Below are 17,879 nucleotides of genomic sequence, written 5' to 3'. Positions count from 1 at the left end.
AAAGAATATCACGAATCTGCATATGTAAGCCATGTTAGAGCTGCCTCCCACAATGCATTGTTTTAAAGTGTACGGCAGTCTCGCTGTAGTGACGGCAACGCCACAGCGTGATGTGGAGGCGCAACTGATTGTGACTTCAAATTATTTGTCTTGATATTATGACACACAGTCTAAGTGTGTAGCTCCTAGAGAAGACCTGTTTTAATGCATTGGGTTGTGTCTCCCTTTAAACTCAAGAGTTTCCAAAACTACAGTCCTCGCGGTACCAACCACAAAACTCGACAATACAAACAACAGCGACAATAACAACACTAACAACAACAGCAACACAGTAACACAACAACAGCTGGTGTTAGATAGAACACGACAGCCGCTCACCAACCACACCGCAACGAACACACCGCCATTATCCACGTGCGGCAACACGTAAAAGACACGTGACGGCAACACAAACACGACAATGTGCTGTAGGCTATACCACATTGGAACGCGAAGTGACCGCTAAAAGCCAGTATTGCTTTCGTTTTCACACAAAGACCTTTTCATAAAAACTCATGATATAAATCATCTTAATCATTATCATTAACACCATCATCATCATCGTGGCCAGCCAGTATGACCTTTGACACAGTACTGCCCTGCTGTAACCATCAGCGAGCTCCAGGGGCAGTTGCCGTGATGTATCTATGTTGAACTTCTTGAGCGTCGTACCTAACCAACAGTGCTAAAGAAATTAGTTTTCAATGTAAATGATTTAAAAGTGCATCGCTCCTAATATCGGAAGGAAGAGCGTTCCAGACGGCCGCAGAAGCGCATCTGAAAGCGCGCGATGCGGTGACCGTCAAAAAGCCACTGCGACGATGACCACCGGAGTTCGCGTCATTGATGGTTTATGTCCCTCAACGAGTTCCGCAAGGCATTGTGGGTTCATTTTTGTGGCAAGCACTTTGTGTGCATTAAGTGCGATGTGATGTCATCACTTCTTAGAGAAAGCTGTCACGTGATTATAAATAGAGCATCCGTGTGTACAAGGAGGAGCTCCTTCAGGGATCAGTGTTATCGACGCTCTCACATCGAAGGATAGAGACTGAGCTGAGCATCGCCGGCGAGCGATTGGTTGAAAGAATCGATTACTTAATCGTTATCGTGTATGCCCCCTCCGTCTCGTCGTTTGTAATGCTTCGCATGTGTCCTGTGTAATATCATCATCACCGTCATCGAATAAGTATGTGGTTATCCTATAACCGCAACGAATCGATTCCCGCACGAACAAATGGATGTGGCTAATCGTGAGCAAAAAAAACTCATTCGAAACCGATCGATGCATCGTTTGCGTCAGCACGCGCCTATCGGTGTGTCACGCAGGTCTCCAGCGAGCAACTCGCTGGAGACTTGCCCTTTGAACTTGTAAACAAAATTATCTGGCGATGATTGCTGCAGATGCTTGCGATAGCAGTGTCGCAAAAACGCAGTCGACAATAAAAAAAAAAACTCAACGCATCCATCAATAACACTGTGTGGCTTTAAATTATATAAAATATATAATAGGCGACGTTCCGAGCAATGGCTCTTCTTCAGAGCACACATATATGGAAAGTTAGACGTTTAAAATACTGAGATGTTTGTCTCAATGGCCATGACCTGATTTAGTTGAGGGTTGTTATCAGATAACCGGTAAACCGGCAAACCGGTTTTTCATAAAGTCAGGAACCGGTAACCGTTCCCAGTGGAATGTTAGTAGCGAGTGCACCGAACGGCACGGACAAACCGCACGGCGGCCTAAGTCACCGAGTGGTAAAACATTTTTTTCCCATTAGTTTTTATTTTACGTTCAAAAGGTACAAATGTTATATTTATTGCCCGGCATCTGTACTCTATATATGCGGAAAACCGGTAACCGATTTGTATCGGTTTTTCATGCGGTTACCGCTAATGCAACAACAAAAACATCGACTTTAACAACCCTAGTTTATATATAGCAATGTATGTAGTAGAGTGCCTACGTGTGTGTGTACGTGTATATATAGGTATATGTCTCTTTATGTATACAGTATGCGTGTGCGTGTGTGTACGTAAGGCTATAAGAGGATCTTTGTATATTATAGGGAGCGGTGGGGCAGTGGTTAGCGTACTGCGCGAATAAACACGGCGACCGGAGATCGATTCCCGCTCACAGCCAACATCGGTGACGAATATTTGAACCGGTCCCTGGGCTCTCCCCGAGGTCGACTCAGCCTTAAATGACTTCCTGGTGGGGTGTGTAAAAACATCAGCTCTGGGGAGACAAAGGCGACCGGGCGTGGTGGCACTTGCCCCATCAGTTTGTTAAGGCTATACGGGGGAGATCTTTGTCTTTATCTTTGTGTGCACACGCATGTGCTGATGCTATCGTGCACGTGTCAATGACGAATCCACGATGCCAAAGCACATTTGGAGTTTCTCAATTGAATCCACCTGCCCGCCTGATTATCAACCGAGACCGTGGAAAACCCGGGGTGGAGTTTTTATTTTAGTTTTAAAGCCTCCTCAACCTGGATACTGGAGTCACCACCGCTGCTTGGCGTTTGTGAATCTTTCAAGCGCTCGAGTCGAGGACTGCAGCGTCGCTACAAACAACAGCCATCGCGCCGCATGTAAACGGAGCCCGGGTCGCGCTCGGTTCGCGATGGAAACAAACACCGGCTCCGTGAAATGAACCACAGAGCGGCCACGTGGAGTTGGAGGCGCAGAGGCCTTGGGGGTTGTCGGTAGGCACGTGACGAGCATTCATCTTCGAACGCTTTCTTACGCTCGTGGTACAATCTGCGAGGATAATCGAATATTGCGGCGTATTGCAGCCGATGTGTAGACGTGGGGTTGTTGTGCGCGCTTATCAAGCTACGGCGAGGCTGGTGGAACGAATGAAGGCGTCGACGAGCCGGGAGACGCGCAGCGCACGGGAGAGAGAGACGGAGAGACGGAGCGGTGACACAAGAAACGAAAGAGCCGTCGCTCGCGAAGCGAACGATGCACACGAGACGGGGTGCGAACGAGGCAGACGACAGACAAAAGATCGAGGAGGCAAACGAGCCGGTTCGAACGAGACGAACAATACGAACGAAACGATGTAAACGAGTCGGTAACACAACAAAAACAACGATACCGATGGTATAAATGAGACGGACATTTTTTTAAAAGTAAAATCAATATCGATCTCCGAATCGTGGTAATTCTGAGAACGTGCGGGGTAGGGAGGTGGGTGGGGGAGTCGTTAGGGGCCGCAGCGCTTGGCAGCAGCGATAGAATACTCAGTCGACACACACACACGCACGGACTCGCACATGCACACACAGACCCACACATGCACATACACATACACACACACGGACTTACGCGCACACAGACTCGCTCTTGCATTTACACACAGACTCGCGCGCATTTACACAGACTCGCACACACGCAGACTCACGCACACACGCAAACTCACGCACACAGACTCACACTTGCACTAACACATTCAAACACGGAGACTTATGCACTTACAGACTCACGCACACACAGACTCAAACATATACATACAGATTCACACACACACCTACTCGTTTAAGGCTGAGTCGACGTAGGGGTGGCCCACGCCCGGTTCAAACATCAGTCGCGCCACTCGCGTGAATCGTGACCGGGGAGGAAAGGGGAACGCGCGTCGCCGCGGGCTGGTGAGAACGCAGTGCGCTAACCACTGCACCACCACTCCCCGCGCGCAGACGATTCGCACAGGCCACTCGTAGACACGCCGGAATAAGTTAGTCGATATCAGGTAAACAAAACAACGACAGTAGTTTCACTCTACTCGTCAACAACAACAACAACAACGGCAACCACAACAACAAAACTACAACTATTAATATCAATTACAAGCGCGTGGCAAAGGAGCAGCACCTGCAATTGCCTGGCTCCCGCGCTGCTCTTAGAAGGGCCTCCATAAGAATGCAATTGGCCGTATCGCTCATTGCAATGGCAGTTGATAACAGTCGTACTAATTCCGTGTCACTACGGTATGAACAACGAGCATCATACCGTAGCGCTGCTGTGCGGTGTAATGGTTGGTTGTAGCGCAGTGTGGACTTGCAAATCCAATGCGCTTCGGTGCGGTTCTATCTCCGGGCGCGGCAGTTAAAGGGAGTTTCTTAACCCCCCACCATCTCCATCCAGCAGTCTTCTACAAACGGGTTCGCCATAGTTAGTCGATCGGCAGTTCGCGTGTGGTGGGGTAAATGTGGGTAACTCCCACCGCTTACAAGATGTGGAAGCCTAGGCCAAAACACGCGCACGTACCCTCTCTGGCGGGTCTCTCTCTCGCTCGCTTACAGCTGCTGACGCGAGTGGTAGGCCCTTCCACCAGCAGTTGCTCGAGCCCGGCAATTGCAGAGCCGCGCCTTTGCCCTCCTCCTCCTCGCCATCACCACCACCACCATCATCATCATCATCGAGGGCAGCAGTGGAGAGTGAGTGCGGAGTGAGCGCCGTACGAGGGCGTGTGAGCCCCTTTGTTTGTTTGTTTGTTGTTGTTTACGGATCATCGCTCTTGTCTCTCTTCATCTTCTTGAGCTTCATGCGCCGGTTCTGGAACCAGATCTTCACCTGCCTCTCGGTGAGGTTGAGACCGCGCGCCACCTCGTAGCGCCGGTCCCGCGTCAGGTACATGTTGAAGAGGAACTCCTTCTCCAACTCCAGCGTCTGCTGCTTGGAGTAGGGGCAGCGCTTCTTGCGGCCCGCGCGCGCGTGCAGCCAGTGGGCAGAAGGGTCGCCTGCGGGGAGGAGGAGGGGGCAGGGCAGGCGGACATCGTGATGAAGACCAGGAGCATCGCCTTACCCTCGCAGCTCGCGATGTACCACCGGTGGTGCATCAGCGAGCCGCACTGATGTACCACCGGCGGTGCTGATGGTAATTGTACTACCGACTCTATGGCGAGATGGATACCGTGCGGACTGGAGTATCGCCTGCTGATACTATGAAATAAATAGGCAATGCACTGCCTTCACATACCTGTCCCTCGACACAAACAAACGTATCTTCTTTACGCATCACATCAGCCACACGGAGCTTCTGTGAGTGCGTGGGTTCTGTGTGTGTGTGTGCGTCTGTCACGCTATGGGACCTACATCTAACAGAGATGAGCCTCTGTCAATCCGTGTGGAAGTTCACCATACACGGCATTGGTTCAAGCAAGCCTAACGCTGCTGATGAGACGCTGAAAGTCAAAACCGGTACCGAGTGTGCTCGTGTTGAACCAATGCTGCTTACATTCTAAGGGATGTGTACAAACACTTTGCGATTTAAGTGGCCAGACAACCACGTGAAGGCAGTAGTGTGTTGTTGACTCCGAGTGACGATATTCTGAATCAGTCCTGGGACTCCCCTAGGTCGGTTCAGCCGTAAATTAGTACCCGGTGCGGTGCGTAAACATCGCCACTGGGGAGACAAAGGCGGCTGAGTGTGATGCTGGCCACCCACCCCCTCGTGTGCCGTGCCGGCCTTCATAGGGGCTACTCGCCAACAGAACTTGCCCCAACAGTCTGTTACAGGCTATAGGGGAGATCTTCGTCCTTGCACTACTCCACTAACCCGAGTACACAAACATATTTAATGACGCTGCTGCGATGGCCGTGGTGGTGCACAAAGCACGGACTAACAACAACAACGACATTAAACCCAGCACGCTCCGTGTCGATGCCACTGCCCTATGCGTGCGTGTTGAGGGGGGGGGCTTAAAATGCAAACGAATGTAACAGGGTGACGTTTCGGGCGATGGCCCTTCTTCATAGCATTGCCCATCTAATAAAGCCACCGTCGTGTTGACGAATCTGGCAAGTTCGTTTGTTCTCACGCCCTACGGAGTGCGACGCACGAGTTATCCGCGAACACGCTGAGAGCGAACACCCCACCCCTTAATATTCGCGACGTCTCGCGTTGCCCGGATGTCCGCGAACATGAAGGGTTCGCATGTTATGTTGAACTTCCTTCGCACCGTACGTAGGCAGCCGTGCTCAATGGGAGGTACCGTTCACTGTGTTCATCGCTTTACCAGCAGCATCGGAGATCACCCCCCTCCCTCCCCCTGTCCACAAAACCCAAACGCATTCGTTACTTAACCCGGTGCATTCGATTTATTCCTGGACAAGGGATTATTTTCTCACTCGACATTTTTTCACGTTGACGCTGCTGCTAGGCTGCCGCGGAGTAAGATATAATCGGCGTAAGGCACTACTACTACTACCACTACAGCTTCGTTCCCTCCATTCAATTCCCATTGTTTACATCCCTCTGAGACCGACGCAGCGCTTACTTACACATGTACCTAACGTTGTTGTTCTTGCTCCCCTCGCTCCCGTATTTATGTTGCCACTCTTCGTTTTAGATTCGCGTGTGTTTCATTTAGGACGTGTCAAAAACACCTCGGTTTAACACGTAGGCTTTCGCGACTAATATCATCCATAATAGAGTTTTTTTGGGTTAGAACTATTGGATTTTTAAAAAAAACCTCGTTTGTTCGCTGCACAATATTCCTCGAGGATCCTGTGTCCTCGTGATTTGAAGCTTTCGTGACTGCAGGAATCCATACTCTTTGGTTCTTTCGGTAAAGTCACGTAGGTAGAAAATAAAATTAATCACGACGTTTCGCGCGCAACACAAGCGTCCATCATCGGGTGGGAAAACGTGGTCTGCTGCTGAGGCAGACTGTTTTGATTCTGTGTCCTCGTTCAGTGCGAGGTCGATGCCTTCGTTTGTGTTGCTGCGTCTGCTGCACTCACGCTTTAAAGAGTCGGGAAATTGTGGCGGAAACGGTATTATAATTATCTGAGAAACAAATAAAATAAACTCAAACTACAGCACAAGGTACGCCTATCCGTAACATAATACTAACACGAGGATTTCTACACACATATGGCTGTCGCCTGACGATGCTGGTTGTAATTACTGGTAGAAACGTCGTACTCAGATTGTAAATGTTGTGGCTTGGCTCTCCCACACACCGATTAGTGCTGCACTAGTATACTACACTATACACCGCTATACACTACACTATACACTACTATACACTACACTATAAACTACACACTAGTGCTGTACTAGTGACGAATTGGCCACGTTCTGTTTACGTGACAACCCTTACTAGTTGGCTGTGTCGGGTGGTGGCGGGTTTTAACGACACATTTATATTTATATTTAAAGCTTTCGTGACTGCAGGGATTCATCTTCTTGGTTCTTTCGGTAAAGTCACGTAGAAGGGAAATAATAAAATAATACAAATATTTTCTAATATTGTATTATTTTATGTTTTATTTTTATTATTTTATTATTTCCCTTCTACATGACTTTACCGAAAGAACCAAGAAGAGACATTTATATTTCCGCGATATAATCCACAAACACCTCTTATGGATAATATTGGTCGCGAAAGCCTACGTGTTAAACATAATGATCCTATATGCGTGTATATATACACATACGTGTATCATCATCGTCATGATACGAACAGGTTTACGGGAATATTTGGTGCAATGACAACGAAACTTTCAACGAAACTATTTTTCATTTTATCGGGTAAGGCCCCACTGAGCTATGCATCTATTTTTCAGAAGCGACCTGGCAATCACAAATGATAACTCAACCAAGTGGGCTTATCGCGTATAAATATATAGCAGCCAAATACTCTAAGAAGCGCGTGTTTGTAAATGTGGAGGAAAAAACCCGGAGGACCCGGAGAAAATCCACGCGACCGCTGGGGAGATAGAGAGAGACACGCAAACTCCAAATCTACAGCAGCAGGCGTCAGGGTCTGGATGGGACCCACCACCTCCTGCACACCAAGCGAGGTAGTCAGCATCTCTTAGCCACGATGATGATGATGATGAGAGACACGCAAATTCCAAATCTACAGCAGCAGGCGTCAGGGTCTGGATGGAACCCACCACCTCCTGCACACCAAGCGAGGTAGTCAACATCTCTTAGCCACGATGATGATGATGATGAGAGACACGCAAACTCCAAATCTACAGCAGCAGGCGTCAGGGTCTGGATGGAACCCACCACCTCCTGCATACCAAGCGAGGTAGTCAACATCTCTTAGCCACGATGAAGATGATGATGAGAGACAGGCAAATTCCAAATGTACAGCAGCAGGCGTCAGGGTCTGGATGGCACCCACCACCTCCTGCGTACCAAGCGAGGTAGTCAGCATCTCTTAGCCACGATGATGATGATGAGAGACACGCAAACTCCAAATGTACAGCAGCAGGCGTCAGGGTCTGGATGGAACCCACCACCTCCTGCGTACCAAGCGAGGTAGTTGGCATCTCGCTGCTCTGTAGGCGAGGAGATGGATGGATCATTGCCGGAGCAGCGTCCTGGACTGTTCCGGCTGGAAATTGACCACGGCGAAGAATTAACTCGGTCACATAGATCCTGGGCAAACTTGTAGCTGTATCTACTTGTGTGTTTACATGTGTGTTTACATGTGTGTTTGTGTGTCTAGTTGTGTGTCTACTTGTGTGTCTAGTTGTGTGTTTACTTGCGTGCTCTATTTAAACCAAGGACCATGCGTGCGATCTGTCAACTAAAATCTGTCACAGGGCAACATGTCTCGTCTTCAGACTGCATCTTCTCAGGTCGGTTTAGTCTCCTTCGCCTCTCTGGCTCTCTGTGATGTTTCCTTATCCGTGATCTTACAAGGCGCATGGAGACATTGGTGGAAGGCGCCTTACTAATACATGTACATTATCATCAATGATTATGTCCCGACATGTTCCTTTTCAGGGTTAAGGGTTCCTTGCACTGAGTGTTTGACAGAACAATTGAGTTTCCAAACATTCCCAAATATTTTTTTGATTCATTTATAAAAAAAAAAAAACTTACCACTAAGCGACCAGTAACAAGCAGCACTATTAAAGTTGGCATATACGCCTTAATAGGTTTCTTGAATAGGGAAAGTTTCCTATTATTACTACAATAATTTGGGAAAAACGACGAGACGATGGTGGCAGGAGGAAATTCCAGAGTGGAGCAGTGGAAGGGAAGAAGCAGAAAGAAAGAGAAGTGAGGTGACCGGCAGTGTGGTGGGTGAGTGAGTGGCTGAGTGTGTGGGTGAGTGGGTGGGTGAGTGAGTGGGTTAGTGAGTGGGTGAGTGAGTGAGTGTGCGGGTGAGTGAGTGGCTGAGTGTGTGGGTGACTGTGCGGGTGAGTGAGTGCGTAAATGTGGGTGAGTGCGTGAGTGTGTGGGTGAGTGCGTGGGTGAGTGCGTGGGTTGGAGTGTGGGTGAGTGCGGGTGAGTGAGTGGGTGAGTGTGGATGAGTGAGTGGGTGAGTGAGTGGCTGAGTGTGTGGATGAGTGGGTGGGTGAGTGAGTGGGTTAGTGAGTGGGTGAGTGAGTGAGTGAGTGTGCGGGTGAGTGAGTGGCTGAGTGTGTGGGTGACTGTGCGGGTGAGTGAGTGCGTAAGTGTGGGTGAGTGCGTGAGTGTGTGGGTGAGTGCGTGGGTTGGAGTGTGGGTGAGTGCGGGTGAGTGAGTGGGTGAGTGTGGATGAGTGAGTGGGTGAGTGAGTGGCTGAGTGTGTGGATGAGTGGGTGGGTGAGTGAGTGGGTTAGTGAGTGGGCGAGTGAGTGAGTGAGTGTGCGGGTGAGTGAGTGGCTGAGTGTGTGGGTGACTGTGCGGGTGAGTGCGTAAGTGTGGGTGAGTGCGTGAGTGTGTGGGTGAGTGGGTGAGTGCGTGGGTGAGTGCGTGGGTTGGAGTGTGGGTGAGTGCGGGTGAGTGAGTGGGTGAGTGTGGATGAGTGAGTGGGTGAGTGAGTGGGTGAGTGTGTGGGTGAGTGTGCGGGTGAGTGGGTGAGTGCGTAAGTGTGTGGGTGAGTGAGTGAGTGTGTTGTCGGTGGTGTAGCCCTGAGCGCGCTACGAACCCGGCGACGCGAGTTCGATTCCCGCTCACGGCTAACGCCGGCGACTATTTTATAAACCGGTCCTGGACCTCCCCTGGGTCGACTCATCCTCAAATGAGTACAGTATCTAGTGCGGGGTGCAAACATCCTCTCTCGGGAGACAAAGGCGGCCGGGCGTTGTGCTGATCACCCTGTGTGCTGAACTTACCCCAAACAATCTCTTTAGGCTATAAGAGGAATCTTTGTTTCGCGTTGGCGTGGTGTGCGAGTGTGTGGGTGAGCAAGCATGTTGTTGTGACCCGCAGTGAGGTAGGGGTGAGTGAGTTAGGGGTGAGTGAGTTAGGGGTGAGTGAGTTAGGGGTGAGTGAGTAGGGGTGAGTGATTGTGTTGTGAGCTTCAGTGTGGTGGTGGTGGTTGAACACACAGAGTGGTGGATGAGACGTAACAGAGTTTGCTTGACCACGTTTGCAACACGGGCAGGGGAACCAGTGAGTGGAACTTCCACGTTGATGGAGATTCACCCAAAGTTGATGGAGATTGACCAGCGGACTCGGCTTTCACTTCTGTTTATATTTAGCCGCTACTCCCACACAGCTGTAGTTATAGTTCTAACGGCGAGTACCAATATAGCCGACTTCACTCTTAACATTACCGATATTTAATAATAACAATAGCAATGATTAGTCCCCTTGTAAGTCCAGGTCAGTGATGGTGGTCATTTTACTTGTGAGCGCATTTCATATCTCCCCTTCAAACAGCACACATAACATATACGCAACATATACACAACAGATACATAGAGGACACGTAGTAGGCGCACAAGCATTCTACAACATACACTACACACACGTATCGCAAATACCAGATACATAACAATTGCAATTATATAATGGACACATTTCAGGACATGAAACACGTAAATTAACTATTTAAACCTCTTTTTTAAAGCAGCTAAGACCCGCTCTTTTTTCAGAAGCGAAGTGGACAGCATCGAAACACTCTAAGCGCGTGTTCATCCTAAATGTGGAGGAAGTACCCGAAACAAAATCCACGCGACCACGGCAAGAGAGACGCCGCGAACTCCAAATACACAGCAGCAGCAGGCGTCAGGGTCGGGATCGAACCCACGACCTCCTGCACACCAGGCGAGGTAGTTAACATCTCCTAGCCACCGTGATGATGATGAGAGAGGGAGACACGCAAACTTCGAATATACAGCAGCAGGCATCAGGGTCGGGATCGAACCCACGACCTCCTGCACACCAGGCGAGGTAGTTAACATCTCCATTACATAACAGACACTTCGCAAACAGCGCACGGAAACAGAAGCATAACAAATAGACGTATTTATGTTCGTGATTGCAGAACGAATACATAAAGTACACGAGATACACGTGACAAATACACAACAGACGCGTCGCAAGCACCAAACGGAACACAAGAGACGTGGAAAATAGACGCAATTCAAACAGCTGGTATGTAACGGATACACGAAGGGCACAAAAGCCGCGTATCAGATCGTGGATACACAAATAGTAGTTCACGAGCAGATGCTTAGTAGACACGTCGCCGTCATCATCAACAACAACAACAGCCGCTGTGCTCTATCCACTGTTGGATGACCCCCCCCCTCTCTCTCTACCCCACCGCCATTGTCGTGGCCATTGTGAGTCTCGGCCGCTTGCCCTCATCACCATCATCATCATCACCATTATCATCACCATCATTACCATCAGCACCATCATCATCACCATCGTCATCACCATCATCATCATCACTGACGTCATCACCACCATCATCATCACTGATGCCGCCGTCACCATCACCACCATCATCACCACCAGCACCAGCAGCATCATCAACACCACCATCATCATCATCACTGACGCCGCCGTCACCATCACCACCATCATCACCACCATCACCACTACCATAATCACCACCATCATCATCACCACCATCATCATCAACACCACCACCATCATCATCACCACCACCAGCATCATCAACACCACCATCCTCATCATCACTACCACCATCACCACTACCATAATCACCACCACCATCATCATCACCACCACCAGCATCATCAACACCACCATCATTATCACTATCACCATCACCACTACCATAATCACCACCATCATCATCACCACCACCAGCATCATCAACACCACCATCATCATTACTACCACCATCACCACTACCATAATCACTACTACCATCATCAACACCACCACCACCATCATCATCACCACCACCAGCATCATCAACACCACCATCATTATCACTATTACCATCACCACTACCATAATCACCACCACCATAATCACCACCACCATCATTATCCATTCGGGAGACGTGCTGTGCACCGACTCGCTACACTTTCCCGATCGATTCATCTCGCATCTTTAACTCGCGCGCGTGTTCTCTCTCTCATCCACGTGCTCTCTCTCTCTCTAATCCACGTGTTCCCCTTTCTACCTCTCTGTGTGTTCTCTCTAACTCACGTGCTCTCTCTCTCTCTCTCTAATCCACGTGTTCCCCTTTCTACCTCTCTCTGCCTTCTTTATAATGCACGTGCAAGTAGCTACTAATACTGGACATCCGCGAAAAAGAGCTTCATAGCTCATCGGATTCCTCCAGGATAAAAACGAATTATTCTGACTATAGTAGGATTAGTAGCTACTGAGTACACAGTACCAACATAATACAGCAAGCATGTACCGCAGGGGCAATAATCATACCAAATACACGACAGACACCCGATCGATACGAAGTACATAAGAGACAAATACTCGATAAAGGAACATAGTATGCACAAGCCACCTTCTAGACACGTAACATATATAAGCAATACAAATAAGGTAAATACTGTACTGCAATCAATATATTCGGTGCATGAAATCGACGCAACCGAATATCATGCTAATATTTGACAAAACAACAGATATACATATCACAATACACACGACATGTGAATTAACAGGCACGCACTACTATATATATACATGGAATACATAACAAGTGCATAATATATACTCGACAATCAGAGAAGCGTACACAATAGACGTGCATAGATCGACCAACAACTCGCACAGAACAAGAACACAGCAGAAACGCACCAGATTATCATTAGACACACTGGGTATACACACCAAACACACACGCACAGCAACTGATACATAAACCATTCCAGATGCATAGCCTATACCAGACCCATGCTCGTTACGTAACGCATGGATTATAAACACCGAAACATGATACACAACGGGCAATTCCAGAAGCATCGTCGACGTACGGCAGATAGATGATACACATCGGATTCTAAGCAGACACACACCCGATACATACTATACACATGCACGGCTTGAAAAGTGGAAGGCACACAGATACGGATGGATAATCCGGACACAAACCAGACAGACAACAGATGGTATGTACACCATTAACACATATAAAGACATAACGTACACATCGACGGCACGTAACATACATCCGAGTTCTGTAATGAGACCAACATAGACACACCATAAACACAATAGAAAATACCCAGACACGTATCAGACACATACTTACATAAGAGACATAGCAAACACACGTAACGGACACACACACACACACGTGTATAACAAAACACATCAAATACTTAATAGACACACAGCAGACGTGTACTAGACATGTGCGAGATTTATGATGGATTGATCACAGACACATACATAATAAAGGCATGATTCACACACCGCAGGCGCATATCAAACACAAATCAGATACACATAATATGTCTATCATAATCATACCAAACACATAACAGTACACAATACGCACACCAATCATATAGACACATGATATAACGAATATGTGCAATAGTTACACATACACAAAGGAGACATGCACATACATACTATACATGGCTACATCATATATATGGCAATGTACACAATGGACACCACACTAATAATATATAAACAACAGACACACAAGGCACATAACACACACACACAACAGACATGCAGCAGAAACCACACGCAACACAGACAACAACATACACACGCCATTAAGACACACACCACACACATACACCATGGCAACACGTCCCAGACACACAAACAGATGCGTAATCGCCTTGCACCGCAGACACACGACCTACATAAGAGACACACAAAGGACACACACAACACTCCACCACGGTCCGTCGCCCATCATCATCACCACCATCATCATCATCATCACCACCACCACCATCATCACCAGCATCATCATCACCACCAGCATCATCATTACCACCACCATCATCATCACTACCACCATCACCACTACCATAATCACCACCACCACCACCACCAGCATCATCACCACCACCATCATCATCACTACCACCATCACCACTATCATAATCACCATCACCACCACTACCACCATCACCACCACCACCATCACCACTACCACCATCACCACCACCACCATCACCACTACCACCATCACCACCACCACGACCACCACCACCACCACCATAATCACCACCACCACCATAATCACCACCACCACCACTACCACCACCACCACCACAACCACCACGACCACCACCACCACCGCCCGTGCCGCTTGACGTACTCGCTTGTAGCCGCGCGCGGCTCTCTTCTCCGGGGTCCGTGCCCGCCAGGTCCCCCTTGTGCTCGGGGTAGGGGTCCCCGTGAGACCCCAGCACGGGGTCCGGGGTCTCGGCGACGACCCCTCGGAAGAGCAGCGACTCCGCGTCGAAGCGGGCCACGCTCATTCCGTCAGAGCCGACCTGCAGGAGTCCCGGCGCCGGTCCGCACCCCCCCGGCCGGCACGCCAGCCCGTAGGGAGCCAGGGACCCCTGCGGGGACCCCATCCCCATCCCGGGGTAGAGGCCGCCGCCGCCGCCGCCGCCCGTGAGAGATTCAAGCCACGACGACCCGGGGGGGTCCTGACCTCCTCCCGGGGGTCCGTAGAGCCCCGGCTGAGTCCAGGGGGGCCCGCCCCCCATCTTGTGTTGCTGGAAGCCGCACGCCGCGTGGGGAGGAGGAGGATGAGGAGGAGGGGGCTGTTCGAAGTCTGGCAGCTGGAAGGCGGCGATGCGGCGGTTCTCGCTCGACTGGAGGAGCGCCGGGAGGGGGATGCTGTCCGAGGGGTCCCCGCGGGGTGCAGCGTCCGCGTAGAAGCGAGCGTGGAGAGGGGGGCCGACCCCCTTTAGGGGTCCGGACATGCTCGCGGGACTCGTGTGACACCGCCGTCACGAGTAAGTGGGGGGGGGGTCTGGGTTTGGGTGGGGGGCAAAGGGGGGGATGTGGCCGTGGAGGAGGAGGAGGGGGGGGCGGTGGGGGCTCAGGTCGGACCCACTAATCCGAGAGGAGCGTGGTGGAGTGTTTTGGAGCGAGCCCCCTTCTGATGACGACGGCCGCTCTGTGCTCACGAGCACTCGCTCCCAATTGTGCTCGTCACTCACGCGCCTGCCCCGTCACTCGCACTCCTGCCCCGTCACCCGCACGCCTACCCCGGGCTCGCGTTTAACACCCCCGTCCGCCACTGGCGCCGTCTCAAGAAAACGCTGCTGCCCGGTGCATAAACGACGCCCCCCCCCCCACCGAAACACTTCTTCTCCGATGCACAAACACTGCCCGAGCCGAACGCTTCTGCAACGACGGCAGCGAAGCGCCTCCACTCACTCCCCCACCCCCCGGCAATGGGACGGACGCCACTCGCGGGTTCTCGACGCGCGCGACTCTGAACCCGACGATTCCGCCCAAGCTCCACGCGCCTCGCCCAACTAAGACGCGGACGCTCCCAGCCGCTCGTTCACACCCCAGTGCAGGGGTGGGTGCGGTGGAGTAGGGGGGGGTAGAGGATGGGGGTGGGGGGGTTACAGGGATGTATTTATTTATTTACTTACTCCATGCTTAATTTCAGTCGGGAAGTCGTTTGACACCCAGCGCGTAACACATCTCCTGCCAGGCCTTATCTCGCGATTACAAATTGTTTATTTGTTTTGGGATGCATGTAAAACGAGTGAATTGAATTGTAAGATTAGGGGGGGCATAATGGTGTTTGGGTTATTATGCATAGGTGCACTTTGTACTCTCGTGGTAGTGCCTTACGCCGGCAAAATCCATACTCCAGGCCAGCCTGAGCAGCGTTCCGGAAAATATCGATTATTTTTTCTTAGTTCTTGTGCACACATCACGAACTTACCTGGCTGCGTTCTCACTCGGTTAGAAACCTGCCCGTGTATTATACACAAACACACACATATAGACACACGCACGCACGCACACGTTGAATCTGAACTCATTCGCCTGCTCTGCTGTGTTCGTGTGTCTCTAACGCTGCATGGAGATGTCTGCCGTGTGTACGAGGATCAATGGATACGATGTGAAATGTGTCAAACACTAATCCCACTCACTCTGCCCGTGTGGAGTCCCGTCTCCCGTTCGCGCGTCTCGTTCCCGACCACAATGCGCCCATTATTTTTTATGGGACCGAGGGGCGGAGGAGGGTGGGGGGAGTTGGGGGATGGGGGAGGGGGGGGAATTGGTTACCCCCCCCTCCCCCGTCCCTCTCTCCCACCCCCCACCCACCGAGGTCACGTGTCGCTCGTTAAGCGCGTCGCTAAATCAGCGGAGATGTCCCATATAAGGTCACCATTTGCATATATGCAAAGTAGTTGCGTCCCCAGCAAAGGCCGCGCTAAATTAATTCAACTGGAATTTGATCACCGACAGTGGCGATAAAACACGAGTGTGGGGGGCACAGGGGGGGCACACGCTGTGGGTGAGTGTTTGTCAATAGGGGGGGGGCATCAATAGGCGCTCGCTAACTGTGTACCCCTTTGGTTTCTCCAAAGGGCCACGAGGATTGCACGTGGCTTGATTTCGGTTCGGATCCACTCATCATGAACATTCTCGTCTGTCGTGGCCGATATCCACTGCTGGATGATTTCCTCCCCAATCCGACGGCCGCATCTTCATGAGCCTGCGACGTTCACGAACTCCATCCAGCCGCCGCACGCTGGAAACTCGCACCATCGCTACGCGGACTCCCTCACTCCACCACCACGTGGCATCATCTCTCCTCGCCAGGACGCCTCCTGCCCCAGGCCCGCCGCGTTCCCCAGTCCCCCTCTCAACGCCACTGCGAAGCAACGCGCATCTCATCCAAGCGTCAGCGCGCACTTCTTTTAATTCCACTCGTCGATGGAACGAAGCGGCGAACGAGAGCAGGTTGGAGCGCTCTTGAAGGGCCCACGACAACGATGATGATGATTTTGATGATTTTGAAAAGTAACAAAGCGGTGTGACTGGCAAACCAAAGACCGAGATCCCCGTAGAAGCCCTAACACGCCGTGCGGGCAAGCGCTCTGAGCGCGAGCATCTACGAAGGCCGGCACGGCACTCAGAGTGTGCGGGTAGGCACCGCACACGAACACGCGAGACCTCAGCGACTCGAGTCACCGCAACAGACACCTCGTCAGCCCGTGGCAGAAGTGGCTGAGCCAGAGGTCGCAACCGGGTACCTGATACCCTACCCGATACCCGGCTACCCGTACCCGGCCGGGTGTCGGGTACGGGTACCCGTTTGCGACCCTGGTGCGGCCGGGTACGGGTAAGGAATCAAAACCCGTTAGCGACCTCTGGACTGAGCTCGCTTTAATTGTAAACACAGCGTCGCTATTAGGTCGGAAATATGTTTAACAAGTCGTGGGCTTCCCGACCAAATATTTTCCACAAAAAAATATTTTTTCTTTGGGGGGTTAGTTCGCGTCCGTTTGATTGCATTTACGCAATTTAATCCAAAAACAATCTTTACCATCGGGAAATTATGCCCCTTCTCTCGTACCCGACAAGGCGCGGCTAAAGCTGCGTGCTCTAAAACTCATTTGCGGTCACGTGGGTCCCGTGCGAGTCGCGGGGCAAATGAAACGAAGCCGCGGGTCGCTTCAGGCCCCGTGGGCAG

At 50.8% G+C, this 17,879-nt stretch overlaps 1 protein-coding gene across 1 annotated transcript; it reads right to left on the bottom strand.

The window, feature by feature from the left end:
• Window positions 1-1,774: 1,774 nt before the first annotated feature.
• On the bottom strand, window positions 1,775-15,671 carry LOC133357068 (homeobox protein Hox-A9-like). Its single transcript, XM_061574831.1, has 2 exons — window positions 14,520-15,671; window positions 1,775-4,784 (listed from the first exon to the last, which is right to left on the bottom strand). Exons 1-2 carry the CDS (start codon window positions 15,133-15,135, stop codon window positions 4,546-4,548), a joined length of 855 nt encoding a protein of 284 aa, XP_061430815.1. The 5' UTR covers window positions 15,136-15,671; the 3' UTR covers window positions 1,775-4,545.
• Window positions 15,672-17,879: the final 2,208 nt, after the last annotated feature.

The sequence above is a fragment of the Lethenteron reissneri genome, chromosome 7 (genome assembly GCF_015708825.2).
Source record: "Lethenteron reissneri isolate LAM-NWPU_2019-01 chromosome 7, ASM1570882v1, whole genome shotgun sequence".
Taxonomy (NCBI): Eukaryota; Metazoa; Chordata; class Hyperoartia; order Petromyzontiformes; family Petromyzontidae; genus Lethenteron; species Lethenteron reissneri.
Note: the sequence above shows the minus strand (reverse complement) of the source record. Positions and strands in the feature narration are given on the sequence as shown.